Consider the following 18,803-nt stretch of genomic DNA (forward strand, 5'->3'; position numbering starts at 1 on the left):
TTTTCGGAGCTTTTGGAAAACAGGTCTCCGGGAGCAATATTGTGACCTTTCTTTCATGAGGCACGCAGGCTTTCCACCGCGCTTCCCATTAAAACTCACTGCTTTTTTATTATTATTTCTTTAGGAGACCCTTTGTGCTCAGTACCTCGCCAAATCGCGTAAGCTGCAGAAAGACTTGGAGGACGCTGAGGACCGAGCAGAGACCGCCGAGAGCGCTCTGAACAAGGCACGCAGCCGCGCCCGTGCCAGCGGGGGTGGTGGAGCAGTTGGCAGGCAGACGTCAAGAGAGGTCTCTAGACTTTACTCACCCACGCATTATAAATATTCTTCCTATCCAGCAGGGTTAAATTCACTAATTTCCCCTTCTCCTGTTGACTTGACGTAGGAGTATTCTTATCTTCATAATAAAAACATCGTCACCATCATTTCACTTCAATTATGCCGGGAAAGTCATTTCGCCCATGCTGTTTGATCTCGAGCGACATTCCTGCGGCATTATGTCCATACTTTTGTCTCAACTGTGGATTCTTGTCCTTCTTTTAAGGCTTGAACAACGGAAAGTCAGTTCGCCCTATTCCTTTACTTTAACGGAATCAGTTAGAATCATTGTTTCCATACTTCTGTGTTAACTGTGGACATTCTTGTCCTTCTCTTTGAGGCTTGAACTTCGGAAAGTCAATTCTCTCAATTTCTTTATTTTGCCTGAGTCAGTTTGTCCCAGTATTAGGAAAAAGTTATGACATCCTTCAACCGCGGTCGTTATCTTTTGGTTTCCTTCTTAAATTCTTTGTTTTTTATATACGCTTTCATCTTAATCTTAAAACTCTGGTTTTGTGCGGTTTCTGCCGTTTGTTGGTCTTTCTTTACTGGTGCTATGGGAAACCGATGCGGGCAAAAAGCGTCCTTACCGATTACTCCTCAGTTCTCCCTAACGGGGATACTGGGAAAAACCCCGTCGGTACCACTGTTAATGGCGATAACACCGACTTAATCCAAGAAAAAAAAAATTATTAAGCGCAAAACAAGCTTTTTCTTTTACCACTGTTTCGTGGAATAAAGTGTGAGTTAGTTTCAATGAATTTTCGTGTGTTGGTGCCAGTTATTGTTAGGTGTCGCAGTCTGTACATCGAACAAAATAACGTTAACAGCCAGTTGTGGCAATATATTTAAATAAAGGTAATCTTTGTTGACGGATCATTGATTTACTTTACATAATTAAATCAAGAATCAAAGAGGCGCTAATTGAGTAGCTTCCGAAGATCAATCAATACCTATATGGTGCCGCAGTATCGCAAGTTCAGCTCGAAGGACGAAATTGGCACAAAAATCGCTCAATTTGTGACGGAAAAGCAATTGGCTGCTTGAACAAGACTAAAACTTGATTGGCATAGTTAACTGTTCTTGTGCAATGAAGCATTGGTTACAAAACAAATCCCTTTCAAAAGAATGTTCTTAAGGTAAATATGACCTCTTCACCGAACCTCCCAGTTGGCCTGTCTCATTCCTGCAGAACATTGGCACATTGCCTTCATAAACCCTCACTCCCTCCCCTTATATTTGACCTCCCTTTGTCAACTTACAGCGATTTAATGAAGCTTGATGGTCCATTGACGAATTCGTTGTTTGCTTTAGGGTGTCGCCATTGTACGAGTGTTTACTCAGCACTGTTGCAAACTGGCTCCCACTGGGAGCCGAATCAAGCCTTTCGCGCTGCCTTTGCTTTCCTCAAGCTCCCTCTCTTTGGTTACTTTACATTCTCACAGAAATTGGCTCACGACTTACCTTTTGCTTTGCTCATTGCATCAGCATTTTTTAAGGCTCCTTCCTCTTTGCTCTTTGTCCGTTTTTTGATTGACGTGTGTCATTTAGTTTTCATTCTTTGGTGAACTCTGTCAACGTCGCTGAAAACCACTGTACTTAACAACGACTGCGCATGGACTTGATCACGAATCCCATTTACCGATGTTTTAATTTCAGTCGTGTTCATAATCATGGGAGGTGGAAAATAGTCGTAATCCGCTTAACCCGAGGACTTTGCTGGTCTCGAACACTGCACTAAATTAAGCGCAACAAGAGGGGGCACGCTTGACAGCAGATTCTTTGCGCTCCCAGCCTGCTTTGACCACCAATTGTAGTAATTGCTTTGTCTTTCATTTACGCTTCGAGGATTGCCTGCTGCATCCTGCATTCGTCACGCAAACTCGGCTCTTTTCGTCGACCTTGTCTCGACTTCGTCACGGTTCTCATAATTTCACAATCACGTAAAGCTAAATCTTAACGCCACCGTAATAATTCTTTCGGGAAGTACCAATTATGTTCACTTTTGACCTCAGTGGCTTGTACTTGTACCTTTTTTTTAGCTCACAAATCCTTCTTTCAGTGATTAATTTTCCTTTATCAACAACTTTGATGAAACGAAATTTTGGTTATTTTAACACTTACTAACAGACGTCGCTTGTCTGTTTGTCTACCACATCTCATTGTGGCACTTTCTCTTTTTTCTTCCAGTGTTCGCCGGTCTCGCACCTCATTTCCAATCACTGATCCATCATTTAAATTTGCTTTCCATGCCCCATTAATATTTATCTTTAACTTAACTTTAACCAGTACTTGTATTAATTCGGCATACTTTATGCCACAGAGAGTGCGCAGTCCAACTCCCGCAGGCGGTGAAGATTAAACAGAGTTCTGAGGTAACTGATGCATCGTCAGTCGCTGAATCACGTCAACCCGTACCAACGTACTTAAACGCACTCCTTTACGATCTCAAAGACCTTCCATTGTGTTATTTCGCACACACAGCTCGCCCAGTAAGGTCTCGCCAAGTGAGTCATTACGCCCCCAGAGAGACATTTCGCTCCTCGCAGCCATGGAACTCGTATCTCAAGTGTTCCATTTCTCGTACGGGTCAATGAAACACATTTCCACGAACACTCGTAACTCCATCCTCACGGTTCGTCGATTCTGTACCTTCTGGCTTGCACTCCTCACTCAAATCGCCTTCTGCAGCCTTATTCCGCTAACGATCAGTCGTTCCATCGTATGTTCTCATCGTCCTTTACTTCCCTGGCTCCATGTAACACTTAAAAACGTAAATCTTTATTTCTGAGAAAAGTTGCTGAACCTTTCCATTGTTTGTAGCTGGGCGGGTATTTTCGGACAATCTCTCGAACCACAGTCTAATTTACGAACTTACAAAGTAGTTCTAAAGGTGAATTTGGAATTCCACTGCACACTTCTCTGTCTTCTTGCATTTGCACACTCGAACGTTCTTGACAGCTATAACGTAAAAACTGTTTGGTTATAACCACGGAATCTTTTGTTAAGTATTAAAACTGGTTTGCCGTATGGTCGACTGGTCTTAAAAATTTGTACAGCGATAAATGGCCTTTCCAGTGAATGTTGCCGTTTGACGCCACCCTATCAGTGGGTCATGCTATCCTGCTGTTAATAATGCGGGAGCTGTTTCTGTTCTGGGGGGCTACTTCTCTTAAGGGGTAGTTTATGAGACAGACGCAGGAGAGGGGACATAGAAGTGTGCAAACGGGAAGGATGCCTTGTCCTCATTCAGTTTGTTTCTAACGTAGCTGATTTGGCACTTTGTGGATAGGTAACCTTAAAAGGCTTTCCACAGCCCATAGGCTCGAGCACTCCTTGCAAAGGGGTAAGCAAGTCTGTGTGCCTTCACTCGTTTAAATATTGTTGTAGGTGTGTTGGAACCGCGAGCGACCATTAGTTGCCGGTTTAAAATCAGACGAAAAATCTGGCGCAGTCCTAGGACCTCTAAAGCCCAGCTTTGAAACGTCGTAGTGAAGAGCACAAAAGTGCCCGCTCAGTAGCTTTCGTCAAAGTGGTCGCACTTAAGCGTTTACCCCATAGGCTCGAAATTAAGAACTACCTTGTACCGCACAATACACAGCGCTACAGGAAAGTACTTGTTCAGTCGATCACATTTGAGTTCTCGCATTTCATTCAATCGTAGAGGTTTCATCCACCTTGCACTTCCCGGTCGCATCAATTTGTTTTTCGGAAGTTCAGAGCAAAGCTTTTTGTAGCGAAAAAGTCTAGAATGCAATTAATTCTCAAACCAGTTGGACCTATCTTGAGTTCATTTCTTTATTAAGACATAAAGAGCACATAGTATCTTTTCAGACATAATGGTCACATTAACTTGTTTTTAGAAAGCTACGAGTGAAGCTTTCTCTAGGGGTATAGTCTGCAATGCGTTTGATTGCCAAGTCATTGAAGCCCATCTTGTGTTCATTTGTTTGTTTGTTTGTTTGTTTGATTTATTTACTTCAGTTTTCTTTACTTTTTGCAGTCTTCCTTCAACCGAGGCCTCTCCTCCACTGGACGAAGCCACTCATCTACATCAATGGACGATAGCATGGAAGCGTAGAATCAATTGACTCAAATTTATCACTAGGATTAAATGGGTTTCAAGTTTGAAATGATTAAAGGACAAATATATATATAGTCCTATAGGTTTCAATTCTTTATATTCCTTATTCAATGCTATTTTTATATAAACTTTTCATGGACGTAGATTATTTTTGCAGTTTACTGAGCTGGAACTTGAAAGTATTTTTCTACAAATATATAAAATGTGAAACTTTCACAAGATAGAACACTTTTTTGATCTTCTGGTTTTGAAGAGCTAGTTTTTCCTGGCTTGTAGCTGTTATTTCGAGTTTGTCTACCAAAAAAAAATACTGCAGTGATTAAACATCTGCATAATCAACAATTTGGCTGTTGTCTTTTTCCTAAACTCCTTGATGTTTAAAAAAACCGAATCGGTTATCGCGTGGATCCCAATACTTGAGTTTGCTCCCATTTCTGTGAACGCGCTGCTCGCGAGCAGACGCGTGAGCGACTCTGTGACTCAGTGGAAATTCGCGGGAATATTACGTGTCACACCTTACCATTCTTTCTCACGTTTGACTGACGTTTGTTACGAATGATTTTTCGCTTCTCAATCCAATTACGTAACCCATAAGCCCACGCGGTTCGAGTGACGTTGGAGGGACTGCGTGCCATATAGATTTATGGCTAGATCCCATCCTCTTATTCAGTGCATATGAATTATGCCTCGTTCTCCAAAGGATGCTGCTAAAACAATACAGTATTTAGTGGCCGGGTATTCTAGAGACTAGAACTCGGCTATTCCTGAAAAAAGCCCAGCAGGGGGGTCTTCGCATATAAAGGGTGGAGGTGCTCGTCGGAAATTTTGAATTAGGCCCTTAGAGGAGACCAATCTGGGCGTGACCCAAGCATTTTTGACCCCGAAAATAGACCATATTTAAAACGTATTAAAGATATATTTTTATATGTCTTCGCGCACAATCCTAAAGGAGACCTTCACGGCTACATATGATGGAGTTTTGCCCAGAACACCTTAAGTGAGACCAAAGTCCGAAATTTACAACCCTAAGCGAGACTACAAGCATCCCTATCCTTTTCATGTGGGAGTTCCCCCCGGCGGGGTATAAGTCAAAACACGTTTGCAGCATTTCGACTTCGAATCGCCAGGCCTCGTCATCCAAAGACAGGAGCTGACAGGAGCGGGTCCCCTGCAATACAGAAATTCAGGCCGAATTTTGCATTTTACCAAAAATTAGAGAACCTTGCTCATTTTAGCTCATTCAGTTGCCAGTTATATACCGAGCGACTATCGAGAGACCCGTTTTCATGCTTTGATGAAGTTCATTTTATTCTCCTCTGAAAATCACTTAACTGCCATATGTTTCAACCGTGATCGACATGTGATGAAATGACAGGGACATGTGCTGTGCTTTGCTTCTGAAATGAGATTAATAATCTGTGCTCACTTTATCTTCTCTGCTTTCTGACTCGATAAATAAACATATTCTATGAAAGATCATGCGAATTAACTCAAGTTCTATGTTATTATGAAAAATGCCACTCGGAAACGATTTTTTTAAAAGTATAAACGATATTTCAAAACGCCGGTAATGGCATGAAGATAAGCTTTGAAAGTTAACTGTATCATATTACTGAGTAAACAGTGATCCTCAAGGCCGGCATCTTACGCAAAAGCTTTGAAACTTTCTGATCAATAATATGGGTTTGTCAACAGCCAAGAAAAAACTCAGATTTAGTTGTTTAATAAATTATATTTTTTTAATTTAAGAGAGTGTTTAATATGTATAAATTTTAGTTAAACTTGTAAGAAACGATCTTAGAGAACTATCTATGGTTTGACATGTTTCAAGTGACATGGAAAGCCATCTAACCGCATATATTTTTGTTGTCCCCTGCCAGTTCGGCTTCACACAGTCCGGAAACGTTCCGGATGAAAGCATATTAAGAATGCAAAGTGTGCGACATTTCTGATTGGCTCGGCAATGCGTATGAGTGACGTCTACCAAACAATACCTTTTGGCCTTCCCACAACCTCGTCTCTCCAGCATTGCTCTCTTTCTTCTCTTGCATAATCAATGTTCCGTGTCTTCTTTCTCTTTACATTATTTCTAGCTTCTCTCTGATTCTTCTGATCTTTGAGCAAAATCAATGATAAAAATAAATCCCAGAGTGTGTCTTTGCTGAGAAGGCAGTTGTGTGAGACCGTATATTCCATCCCGTGCCGTTTTCTGCCGAAGTTCTTCTTTGTGACTGTTTGCCGAGCTGACAAACGATAATACAAATTGCAGTGCAACATGCATTTCAAAGCGCTTATGATCGTTATGCGGGGCTTGGACAGCGATTTGGGAGAAGAAAGACGAAGAAGAGAACACAAGGATTGTTACACCAGAGTTCCTGGCTACGAGGTAATTTTTTTTTTTTTGGCTTTTCGTTCGCGGTATTTTATTGCAGCTGATTTCGTGTCAAAGCATCTTGTACATTTAGCAGTTTAAACACAATGTTTTTTCTCATTTGCATTTTAATTCAGTGGACATCCAGTTGATTTTTAATCTTGCAGAATTTTCCAGGCAGGTGCCTTTAACTTAAAATTTCGCTTTGCCTCAGCCAGCGTTTTCCTCGGAGAGGTGCGCCTACGTTCGTTTCTCGAATTTCCAGTGTCATCGGTTTTTAAATCGTTTGTTTTGATATGAGATTGAACAGTTGAAGGCATTTTGATTTTTTGCGTCCGTAAAAGTGCAATCATTTTGAGGGAGTGGAAAATTTTTATTTCACTTGGGCAACATATTAATATCGCTGCTGCGCGCAATAAGCCGATAAGAATCTTCGAAAATACTCTCTTTGCTGTTCCAACGAGGTTTCTTGGCAAACAGAGTAGCATTGTTTTCCTGCTCTACTGAGCAATTTTCAATGAATATTTAAAGCACTCAGTGCAAAGTGCAGGAACGACCAAAGTTGTTCCGTGCTTGTTTTTCAATTAACTTGAAAAGAAAATTATTCTTTCAAGTCCCTATTGAAGTGACCTCGTGTCGTTCCCAACTTGATGCCCTCTCTCAGATCGTGATGGATTTGGTGCTATCGTTTTCAATGCTCATTAGCCATTCCTGCATAACTACAAGATTCGCAAAGGTCAAGGGATAGAGCAAACAAAACATGTGCGGACCGCAGATTCACAATTCCAAAGCAATTGTAAAGAGTTCATTCAGTTTGAAGTGGTTAAAACAGACAGTTGATATCAGGGTTAACAAACACTGATGATTTGCTTCAAGTCATTTTCGCTTCATCGATGCATCAACGAATTTTTAGAATAAATTAGACTCACGCAGCTTGGGTTAGAAGCGTGTAGGTTCAATTTTCTGTTTCTGACCTTTTTTCTGTCTGAACTTTTGTCTGTAAAAGTAACGGAAAATACACAATGGTGTCTTCCCCTTTTGCATGTGTTATATGATCTCATTGTGTCTTATGCACAAACAAGCTTCTATTTTTCTCGTAGCTGAGGAAGCTATTTTTCCAAGATTTTTAAGTCTTTCGGACTTCGTCTGCCTTTGAGAGGTAGCAATACTTCACTCTTCGGTAACAAATCTAAAATCTTGCTTGAAGTGATATGCCACCCGTTGAGTTGAAAATGTGCAGGAAACTAACCCCTTCAAAAATTGCGTTACCAACGGTGACTTCGTTGTAACACGATTGGATTAGAGGATTTTCTCTGTCATATCAAGTCGTTTGTTCGTTATGCAAAGAGCATGCCTGCAGCGACCTTTTCGTTCTTTGCATGAGCAAGACTTTTCAGTAAAGACTTCATTTATCCAAACTTGGTTTTCTCAAGAATGTAAACTGTCATAGATTTCCGGTTTATTTTTGAGAGGTTTCAGTTTTCTTCAAAAAATCGTGTGCGATTCATTTGGGCGAAAATTTAGGTTTGAATATTTTACATTTCCATGTCCCACCTGTGTTTGTCCATTTCGGCGCACTGATCTCCTCATATTCTTTCTGAACCAAATGGATCGCAAAATCCTACCCACAGTGAAATGCAATAATATTATTGATAAGAAACATTTCCGGTTATCGAAACATTTCGGAAAGCAACTGATCGATCACCTTAAACCTAAAAATAAAATTGCCGAAGTACAGAAAATCAGTGTTTTGTTTCATTCAAAACTCAAATTCCGGAAATTTCGGCCAAACGGATCGCGGGTCTCTTGGGAAACTATCTTTTGCTGGGCTAATCGGAATGAGTATTACGGCGAAGTCACAATATTTGCAGTGAGTGTTGATACGATGAAAACTCAGGAAAGAAGCTACAGGGTAAACCCATCTTGACCTGCGAATTTAATCTTGTTGCACAATCAGTTATCTCACGTAGGGAGCAATAAAAGGTCACTAAACAAACTAAATTTGACCTAAGGAAGAGTCTGGTCCGTGAAGGTTTTTTTTTTTTTATCGCGAAAAGCTCGTATGAAGCGTGTGAGATTCCAACTTTCACAATAACAACTGGAAACAACTAACTCAATAGCGATATTTCTTATTTACAAACATTGATGTGCCAACCACGGAACAAAAGAAGTCATTGTTTCAACAGTCAATTAGGTTCTGGTTGGCATATTAATAACGATGGGTGACATCACGAGAAAGATCCCTACTTTGAATAACGTGTGTAGACGCCGCGGTGGGTTTCACTTTTGTGTGTGCAAAAACGATCACCCTCAGTGTTTCATGTAAAAACACATATCACTTAAACCGTATTCAACACTGGTGGGCTCAACTGAGGAAACGGAAATATAAACGAAGATGCAAAAGAAATCTGTTTTTGTTTTTATAAGTGTCCATACCCGTCGGGGGTGTAGCTCAGTGGTAGAGCGTCCGCTTTGCATGCGGAAGGTCCGGGGTTCGAAACCCCGCACCTCCATATGCCAATTTTTGTCGGCTGAAATCAGACGGGTTATTTTCTTTTGGCTGTAAATTTGCATCAGTCTAAGAATGCAAGAGAACAAAACCGGGTTTTAGTTTCGCTAAAACTATAAGACATAATTATTCTCTTTTTCTAAAGGTTTGTGAAGCTGGTGGCGAAATAACGGACCAAAGCTGTCACCAGAGAGCAGATCCCGATTGTAGATCAGAAGAAACGCAAGAAAGTGGTTCTCAGGTATATTGATAACAACACGCAGTTGATTTAGATTGCCTTCGGATTGCCCTTCGGATCCCCCTTCGGATCCCTTAAAGTCTGGGGTCTTTGCTACGACCCCTTTCTGACATTGAATTCAGTTCCAATAACCTTTCTGCTGTTGGACATCTGGTTTTCACTTCCAAGTTGGACAGGTTGAGTTCTTGCCTTCGATAGCTTCAAGCTTCGACCACCTCGGTTTAAAGGTTCGACTTTCTCTATGACAGGAAACGTGACCTGTGAGCGGATGAATACCGAGCATCGTGTAGCCGGCAGTACAGGCGTGTTATTGGGAAAACCGACTTACCTCTATTTTGCCTGCAGTCTAGCCGCTATGTTAGATGTATGACCCACATTTATTCCTCTCCCCAATCTTCCTCTACTTCATAAGTTCAAGATGGCGGCTAACCACGTCTGCACCGCAGGCTAAGCACTAGGGAGCTTAAGCACGCGCGTTTTTGAGAGGCGGACGGCAACCGGAAGTGAGCTGTTTTCCCTTTTAACGTTTCTTCACTCAACCACATTTACATAGCTAAGTATATTTTCTCCATTAAAAAGGATTAGTATAAAAACCTGGGAGACACCACTGTCCTGGCATGCGATGTGTTCTCTTCCGGTTGCCGTCCGCGTCTCAAAAACGCGCGTGCTTAAGCTCCCTAGTACTGTGCTTCTTTCCGAACGGTCTCTTCGCGACGAGAATAAAAATATCCGAAAGGCTGGTCCAGATGTTTTTCCCGTGCGCGCAGCGAAAATATTCTAGGAAGGAGTAGTCTGTATTTTCGTACCTTGGGGGTTCTCCTTTTGGCCTTTAATACCCTCTCTGTGGTTGCCGAGAAAAGGAAGGGCAAAGTATAGAAGAAGCTGTTGACGAGAAAAGGGGTTCTTTTTCAATGCGGTTTAAAAAAATGACATGCTTCGTTATCTCGAGATACTCAACAAGATGCAACGTTTAACACAATCGTAGTGGCATCTTTCCGCAAGAATGGGAGAATTGAAAAAACTAGTTTTTTTGCGCATCAATCTCTTACGTCTTTGGAACTCTCTGAAATATCTTTATCTGCAGATCCATATGAGTATGTGTGTGCAGAACAGTATTTTCTTTCTTTCTTCATTATTTTCATTAGTTTTGTTCTTTCTTTTATGTCAGCAGGACTACAAAATTTGGCTGATATTTCGACTTGGCATCCTAAGCGGCATGTTCTTTGTTTTGTTTGCTGTGCTAATGATTGCAGGTAAACAGTTTTCATTGTCATATGTAATATTTGATTTAAAGAATTCAAAGTCAATTCATCTGTACTGCCCTATCGAAGAATTTCAAAGTCTGACTTACTGGGCGGATCTTCGATCAAATTTAACTTTCATGTGCTCTGTATTTTGACCAAAGAGTTTTTTGAGAACACTGAAACTTTCCATTTCTTCTTCCTTGCAAAAACTCACCTCCGTCTTTATCATTTTGATTTCACTGAGATTTAAAATCCAACACATTACACTTAGCACACGGAGTTTAGCGGATCGTTTAGGGAAAACATGAAACATAACCCCGATTAACTTTGACAGCGCCCATGTGGGGGGGGTGTCACGCAACACTTCCCTGCAGAGTCTTGCGTGACGCTGACCTTACAAACGTGGATAGGGACACTCTACTATTGAGCAAATGATCCAGCCAAAGTAAAGTGTACAAGGTCTTCAGCACCTAAACAATTCATTTATGACACCACATTGAGTTGGAATGAGCTTAAAATACTTTTTCTCTCTTACGGTCTAACACAGCTTTTAAAGCCGACAAGGACATCCAATGGGAGCCTGCATTCCGTATGTACCGAGGACTCTTCTTGTTCATTCTGGAATTTTTTCTGTTCGGAATCAATCTGTATGGCTGGCAAGCTGTAGGGATAAATCATGCTCACATATGCGACTTTAAAAACCTTCTTTGTCCTCTTCGAACTTTAGAGGTACGTTAAATCATTCATTGGAAGCAGACGTTTATAACTTGAAGCAGACATTAGATAACAGATGAATGAAGGGGTAGTTTCTAAAGAAACTGTGGTGCTGCGTCGGTGGGGAAGTAGTATACGAAAATTTGGTTTTATCAACGGAGTTGATAATGTAAATTGGCCACCGTACAGAGATTCTAAAAGCTGACGTTTCGAGCGTTAGCCCTTCGTCAGAGCGAATCGCGTATCGAGGGATTATGGGTTACGTGTAGTTTTTATAGTAGAGTAGGCGCTACGCTATTGGTGGTAACAATAGCGTAGCTCCTACTCTACTATAAAAACTACACGTAACCCATAATCCCTCGATTCGCTCTGACGAAGGGCTAACGCTCGAAACGTCAGCTTTTAGAATCTCTGTACGGTGGCCAATTTGCATTATCAACTCCGTTGATAAAACCAAATTTTTGTATATTAGATAACAGAGAAGAGGCTGATCGAACGGTGAAGGATATATTATCTAAAGCTAATATATAGAACGGCACTCTTGTCATTGGCGTGCGAACGAATTTACCACTTGCTCTACTCAGATGAGATTTTTCGGCTATTAAACGATCCAGAAATGCGCTCTTTTATCCAAACATTTTCCTTTAGGCTCTGCACTGCGGCGACTCGCCGAGTTGGCAGTCTGAAACAACAGAATGTCTACATTTACATTTTCCAGCCCTCGGCAAAGTTCTATTTTGACCTATGGCTGTTTCTGCTTAGATAGCCTCATACACCACAAGCCTTTTAAGAGACATCACTGCCAATACAAGCCGGCCACTTCTTCTGGAGAAAACAGGACAGCCACAACACCGGGAACTTCATCCCCTACTGTTCCCGAATAGTTTGTGGGTTCTTTAACCAGTCCCACAGGGAACTTATGAACATAGAAGATATATTTGTGAGACGGGGCCTACAGTTTATAGAAGACTTGAAAGTGTATAACCATTTGCAGAAGAAATTACAAAGGCAGCACTTTCTCCTCGGTTAGATCCTCGGTGTTGATCCGGTCGGGGTTCGAACCCGCGACCTCCCGCATGACAGCCCGATACTCATCCAATCCTTGAGCCACCTGTGTGCGCAGATTAGAACAGAAATAATTAACCTTAATAAACATAAGACTATTTCAAAATCTTATTTGTTTCTCACCAGTGCTTTCTTTTCAACAGTTGGCGATCTTTTTTGCCGTTGTCTGGGGTGCAAGTGCCGTAGTTTTCCTTTTCTCTGATCAGTTTGGAATTTCTCTTTACACGCATCCACTGGCTTTGGCGTGCTTTTTCTTAATATTCCTCATCAACACGTTGAACGTTTGTTTTAGACAATGCAGATTCTGGCTTCTCAAAGCTCTGGTGAGTGTCGTGCTTATCGTTTTTAAGATTCTAGATCTCTTTACATAACTTGTCCTTTATATATATTTGTAAAGTAACTCTCTAGAAATTTTCGTGAATGGAGCAAAGAAGTGGAAAATAAGATAAAAGAGGTGCGGGTTACGTCCGTTACATCAGCCGTGTCCCTTACATCACGGGCGCGTAGACGCCTTAACGCTTAAAAACCTGAAAACTTCATATTTTGGTCATACTCCTCTAATAACTTTCCCCAAGAGGGAAAGGAGATGGATTTTTGTTGAGAAGTATTTATCTGTGTTCGTTTTTCAGTGGAGAGTGTTGACTGCACCATTCCATCACGTAGCATTCGCTGACTTCTGGCTGGCAGATCAGCTTAACAGTCTTGTGGTTGCTATTTTGGACATGGAGTATTTGTCATGTTTTTACGCGCTAGATTTTTATTCTGTTCAAGGTAAGAAAGCCATGCCGGGAACTGTGACTCGTCACATTCTTCTCGAGCATCCAACATTTTATCCAATATTGTACCGATGAACATCCTTCGTTTCATATCCCGGGCAAACTTTCAGTGTTCGGGGAAGGCTGAATTTGACCCTTGCCATGGTGAGGTTGGGAATTTCAACCCGAAATGTAAGGTGTCAAGTGTCCTTTGTCCGTCGGATGCCTAAGTCGCACGACATAGAGGAATTTACATGCTCGTAATGAAAAAGCTACAGAAGCCTGGAGGTATTTTTAAAGGTATTCGTAACTAGTAGAGAGTGTCAAATTATGAAAGAATTTAGATTTCACTGCTAGAATTATCAACAACGAGTTTAGCTGGCTTTCTGGGCTTTGATATGAGATTAGGGAAGGATTACCAGAAGAGAGGAATGAGGGCGATGTTCAATATTCATATTAATCTTGCCCTGCCTCCCGGAAAGGGGGGGGGGGGGTACTCGACATATTCCTGGGTGGGGAGGTACGGCGCGGCCCCTCATACCCTGACCCTGTTTAAGACAAATATCGCTAATTTTCCTACCCATTTTAAGACAGAATTCCGATTTTTGATACCCTGTTTAAGACATTTAACCCAGTTTAAGACAAAAATTGATAAATCGTTACCCTGATTAAGACAAAAATGATAAATTCGATACCCTGTTCAAGACAAAAATCCCGAAAAACATACCCTGGCTGGCCGCACGTCCCCATTAAGGCCTTATAAGGGAGTACCCCCCTTCCCCCCCCCCCCCTCCTGGGCCCTGCCTTGATAGTAGCGCAAGTCTTGTTAACTTCGTTTGATTCTTTTAAACTTCAAATACACATTAATGAATTTTAGTTGACAAAAGAACATAACGAGAGAGAGGAAGAAAAGATATCAAAACTCATCAGAGCGCGAAAATTTTGCACGGTATTGGCATTGGCGTTTTGAATTTGCGATTGAGCGCAGTTGATGTCCAGCTAACGACTACGGAAACAGATTTTTCGTTAATATTTCATCCTTATATTCCAGTCTTATTCTCCATTGTTCCTCAGATTCCCAGCATAAATCACACCAGTTGCGTATTTTTGTCAACTGCGCTTTTGTGTCACCCGTGAAGACTTTTTAAGTTGTGCGCTTGAGGTATCTTTTCCCGTGCCTGCGTTACACCGTTTTCTACCGTTTTTATCTATTCCTCCAGGGAATGTATTTCTTTCGCTTTCGCGTGCAAGTAAGAAATCGCTCTTTGGAAGAGGACATGGTTACACCTTGTCTGTTGATGCCAATATTTTATGCAGTGTGAACACATGATTTCAGTATCTGACGACGCTTTCTCTTTTTTCTCCTTTTCTTAGATCGTAGTCAATGTGGTAGCAAACTTTACGGACTCCGCCCATTGCTGGCTTGTCTTCCTGCTTGGTGGCGCTTTGCACAGAGTCTGCGCAGATATAATGATACAAAGCAGAAGTTTCCTCACCTGGCCAATGCTGGAAAATACTCCACAACATTTTTTGTCGTTTTCTTCTCCACAGTGGCAACAACAAACAAAGGTATAATTTTACGGCGAAGAGTGTTGCTCTCATTCGTGGCAACTCTGCGTCCCTTTTAAGTGTCAGTGGCTTAGGAAAGTAACCACTGCCGTGAATCGATGGAGTAGTTTTCGTGGCTAGGGAACTCACTTCCCCGAAGAGGTTGGATCAGTATTTGGGGAATGCAGGAAGATCAATTAGACATGGAATCTCAATTCCGTAGCCGCTACTCTATCTTATATTTAGCATCGCATTTCCGGCAAACGTCCATTGTCGGACTAAAATTTGCGTTTTGTCAAAAATGAAAGGATTTTTGGCTGGTATTAGCTTATTTCTTGCCTGTAGGAACCCATAACCTGGAGAATACAACTCGAATACTACGTCAATGTAATGGCATTCTCACAGATCAAGCTATTTTTAAACGAGCTCTTCAAATAAGATTTGGCTTGCACGAGTGATCATACTCAATCCCAAGGGAAATGATTTCTCATGCAAGACAGTTGTGATTGGCTGGTAAGGTCTGGTTTCGCGGGAAAATCAATCTAAAAATACATCGGTCTGTAAAAACGCCGTTCCACAAATACAATGAAGTTGCGAGCTCCTCGTCATGGGCCTCCGTTGGGTGTCATATACAGATATTGAGTATCTAAGTTAGTTTTTACGACAAGCAATATCCTGCTTTTTCTTGTTTGCCGTTTCACGAAAACGTGGTTGCGAGATCTTCTTATTTCGACTTTCCTCACACGAGGTCATTCGTCCAATGATAACAAAATTAGGGTGGAAACAACGACGAACGACGAAGTCGACGGGAACGTAAACAGCAGAAAACAATCGGTTTAGTGAGCAAAAACAGTGCTTCTTAACTCTCTGCACGTTGTTCCGATGGTAATCCTTTCAATTCTCCCGCCAAACATCCTCACCGTTCAAACGTTTTTCCGGGAAAATTTGGCGCACACTTTTTTAAGACGAAAGACGTACGTGGAGGGCCGGAATGCGGAGTTATTAGTATGACGTGAAGACACAATTTCTCATGCAGTTGGTAGACGGCTAGCTCTCGCTGGAATACACCAATTTCTATATATTAAAAATAAGTCCTAAACAAAAGGTATCGTCTCGAGGCTCTGGGGAATAATTATAAACTGATACAAATCCCTCCCATTTATTCCCCTGAGCCTCGATATGATGCCTTTTGTTTAGGACTGAATTTTAATATATTGAAAGTGGGCTATTATAGGAGGATCCCAGCTAATTTGAGGGAAAATATTTTGCATCAAAAATAAAAGTTTCATCCTTTGTACTAAGACAGTTGTTACCTTTTTTGTCAACAGAAAGAACAGGAAAGCAAGAGGTGGATTTCTACTTTTTCTCGTGGATCTTCTCGTCGTTTGTAAGCACCTGTTATACTTACATCTGGGACGTCAAGATGGATTGGGGATTGATGGATCCGAATCATGGATTCTTGAGATCAAAGCTCTTATTTAAACCGTTGGTACGTAATTAACAGCTCCGATGATCCAAAGGGGAATTTTCAAGTTCTTCATTCGAAAACCCTGGGAACTTCCAGGGTCCGGTCGCCCGAAGCCTTATTAGAGCTAACCGTGGGTTAAGAGCTATCAAAACCTAGAGTTTTCCATGGTATTTACTGCGCCTTTCAATAACATGCAGACTCTTAAATTCAAAGGTCAACCGACAAATGCGTTTTTCGCTACCGTCAATCAAATGTTCGACGACTCCTCCCACCTTCCGACTTTGTTGACTGAACTAGGCTCAACGATGTGATTTGATTATTACGCACTCGACAGTAGGCTCGGAGGAGCCCCCGAACATTTGACTGACGGTAGCGAAAAACGCATTTGTCGGTTGACCTTTGAATTTAAGAGTCCGCATGTTATTGAAAGGCGCAGTAGCGCTGGTTAGGGCTAACCATACATTGAGCAACCCGGGTCAGATTGTTAAATCTCTTCCATGTTTTGTTACGTTCAACACATAACTAAATTAAAACATCTGATTCAGAAAACAACAGTAATTTGTTCTTAGTTAATTCCCTAAAAGTTTTCGTCTTTTTTTTCTTTTCAAGGGTTTCTACTACTTCGCACTAGTGAGCGATCTGTTCCTCAGATTGTCCTGGATTCTGACAGTGTCAGTTGGCGAAGCAGGACTGTTTCATTCCGAAGTTTTGACGGCGTTGTTAGCTGTGCTCGAAGTGTTCAGGTAAATACAAACTATATTCCTTTAGCCTACAACAGACTATCCAACGGTTTTTTTTCGGAGGGGGGGGGGGGGGGGGGGGCTGCTTCGATTTGCTCTTGAATGGGGTACCGTCAAAGCTAAGTGATTGTGCTCTGGCTTTCTTTTCGTCGCACAAAACATTTTTAGATTTTTTCAGTGAAAATAAATTCTTCCCTAGTATGATTTGTATTGCTCAAAGTCCCTTGAAATCCATTTGAATTTGGATAACGACTTTAAACCGTAGGCCCTGTATCACAAATATCTTCTATGTTGACCCAACTTGTCGATCGACAATGTTTGCTGGAAGTTAGAGCGAGTTTCAATCGAGGTCAATCGAGTGTCGTAAAACCAAAACCAAAGTAATTACTTTGGCCAATCAAAAAGGACGGAGACAATCCAGTAAACCAATCAAACTCGAAGTAATTACACGTAGCCGACACAAAGCGCGGGAAAATGTGCACGCGCGAGCCACAATTGGTTTGGGTTTCACTTCTAATTGGTTAAAAAAGTGGCGCGAGAACTTTCAACCAATCACTGACTGAAGTAATGCAAAACCAAAGCAATTCGCTAATTACTTTCGACACTCAATTGAAAACCGCTCTGAGACCGACTTTAACATTTCCTCAGGCGCTTCATATGGAATTTTCTACGCGTGGAAAACGAGCATCTGAGCCGCCTCAAAGGAGTAGCAGACCACAGCCAAGAGGAATTGAGGGAATACGACGAAGATGCTGTTTCGGAGGAGAGCGAATAAGTAATCGGGACAACGAAAGTTGACGAAGATTTACGAAGGCAGAATTACAAATCAAGCATCGGGACTGGTTCTGATCTTGCAGGGAGTGTCACGAGTCTTTTGTTCCCAGAGTTACAAAATTAAAAACAAACAAACGAACAAGCAAACACACTGATACGAAAGTAAACAAATCTATACGTTATCGGTTAGAAGTTTCATTTTGGTTATTAGAGATATCTTGCAAATAAAAACCGCCAATATTGAAAGAGCATCATTAAAAACGAAAAAAATTAATGAACAAAAGAATGTTGAATATTAAAGTGCTACTGTGACGAAATTTGAATCTTCCCTATCGAAGCCATTTTAAGACATAAACACGTAGTCTGTACGAGAAGAAGAATGCTGTTTACCATTTTCAAATATCTCTTTTTGTTCTGGAGATATTCAAGTTTTTTTAATATGCAAATTAGCCAAGTGATGACGTCATAAACCCTACCAAATTTTGATCAAGTATGATGGAGAAAGATATCTCAGCCAATTTGTATCAGAAATACTTGGTTCTTTGCACTAAGATTCTAGTAGATGTGTTCCACAATATGAGCATACCATTTTTGTTACCATGGCAACATACTGGGTTCCAGACCTCCCTGATATTAAAAGCTTTGCAGACCACCTTTGGGGTTCTGTTTTGATATTTGCAAATGGTGCCTCATCTGCATGATCCTGCCAGCATATAAAGATGTTAGGTCAAGTTTGTGGCCTTGGTAAATGTATTTCCAGCCTGAGATCACCAAAATATTGAAATCAGGTTGGAGGGGACTGGAAAAGAGTGAGTTGCCATGGGAACCAATTTCTTTACAGTCGTAGGTGTGTTGCCTTCAGAACTATCAGCTCACCAAGTTTCAATGTTCTCTGTTGCAAATTGACCGAGATAGCTCTATTTATATTCTTGATGTTCTATTGGGTTGGGTGAATGACGTCATCAGCCTTCTCAT

At 41.3% G+C, this 18,803-nt stretch overlaps 2 protein-coding genes and 1 non-coding gene across 7 annotated transcripts in view; all 3 read left to right on the top strand.

Moving 5' to 3' along the window:
• LOC137970779 (myosin heavy chain, striated muscle-like) overlaps positions 1 to 4,744 on the top strand; it is an 81,374-nt gene extending 76,630 nt beyond the window's left edge. Inside the window, exons 47-49 of one of the 2 annotated variants that reach the window (XM_068817342.1) lie at positions 125 to 289; positions 2,642 to 2,693; positions 4,322 to 4,744. In XM_068817342.1, coding sequence (XP_068673443.1) covers positions 125 to 289; positions 2,642 to 2,680 — 204 coding nt within the window. In that variant the 3' untranslated portion in view covers positions 2,681 to 2,693; positions 4,322 to 4,744. The remainder of the gene's footprint in view (positions 1 to 124; positions 290 to 2,641; positions 2,694 to 4,321) is intronic. The other variant, XM_068817341.1, reaches the window with a different exon arrangement.
• Positions 4,745 to 6,391: 1,647 nt separating this feature from the next.
• The window catches only part of LOC137971932 (solute carrier family 53 member 1-like), a 13,874-nt gene continuing 1,462 nt past the window's right edge, over positions 6,392 to 18,803 (top strand). The window contains exons 1-10 of one of the 4 annotated variants that reach the window (XM_068818669.1): positions 6,392 to 6,788; positions 9,428 to 9,523; positions 10,689 to 10,773; positions 11,312 to 11,493; positions 12,687 to 12,866; positions 13,173 to 13,314; positions 14,673 to 14,867; positions 16,175 to 16,335; positions 16,924 to 17,057; positions 17,703 to 18,803. The exon at positions 17,703 to 18,803 is cut by the window's right edge and continues 1,462 nt beyond it. In XM_068818669.1, the coding sequence (XP_068674770.1) occupies positions 6,678 to 6,788; positions 9,428 to 9,523; positions 10,689 to 10,773; positions 11,312 to 11,493; positions 12,687 to 12,866; positions 13,173 to 13,314; positions 14,673 to 14,867; positions 16,175 to 16,335; positions 16,924 to 17,057; positions 17,703 to 17,829 (1,413 nt within the window). In that variant the 5' untranslated portion in view covers positions 6,392 to 6,677 and the 3' untranslated portion in view covers positions 17,830 to 18,803. The remainder of the gene's footprint in view (positions 6,789 to 9,427; positions 9,524 to 10,688; positions 10,774 to 11,311; positions 11,494 to 12,686; positions 12,867 to 13,172; positions 13,315 to 14,672; positions 14,868 to 16,174; positions 16,336 to 16,923; positions 17,058 to 17,702) is intronic. The other 3 variants (XM_068818671.1, XM_068818672.1, XM_068818670.1) reach the window with 3 other exon arrangements.
• Positions 9,215 to 9,286, top strand: Trnaa-ugc (transfer RNA alanine (anticodon UGC)). The gene has a single exon. It is a non-coding gene; the product is annotated as a tRNA-Ala (tRNA).

Source organism: Montipora foliosa, chromosome 9, assembly GCF_036669935.1.
Source record: "Montipora foliosa isolate CH-2021 chromosome 9, ASM3666993v2, whole genome shotgun sequence".
Lineage (NCBI taxonomy): Eukaryota > Metazoa > Cnidaria > Anthozoa > Scleractinia > Acroporidae > Montipora > Montipora foliosa.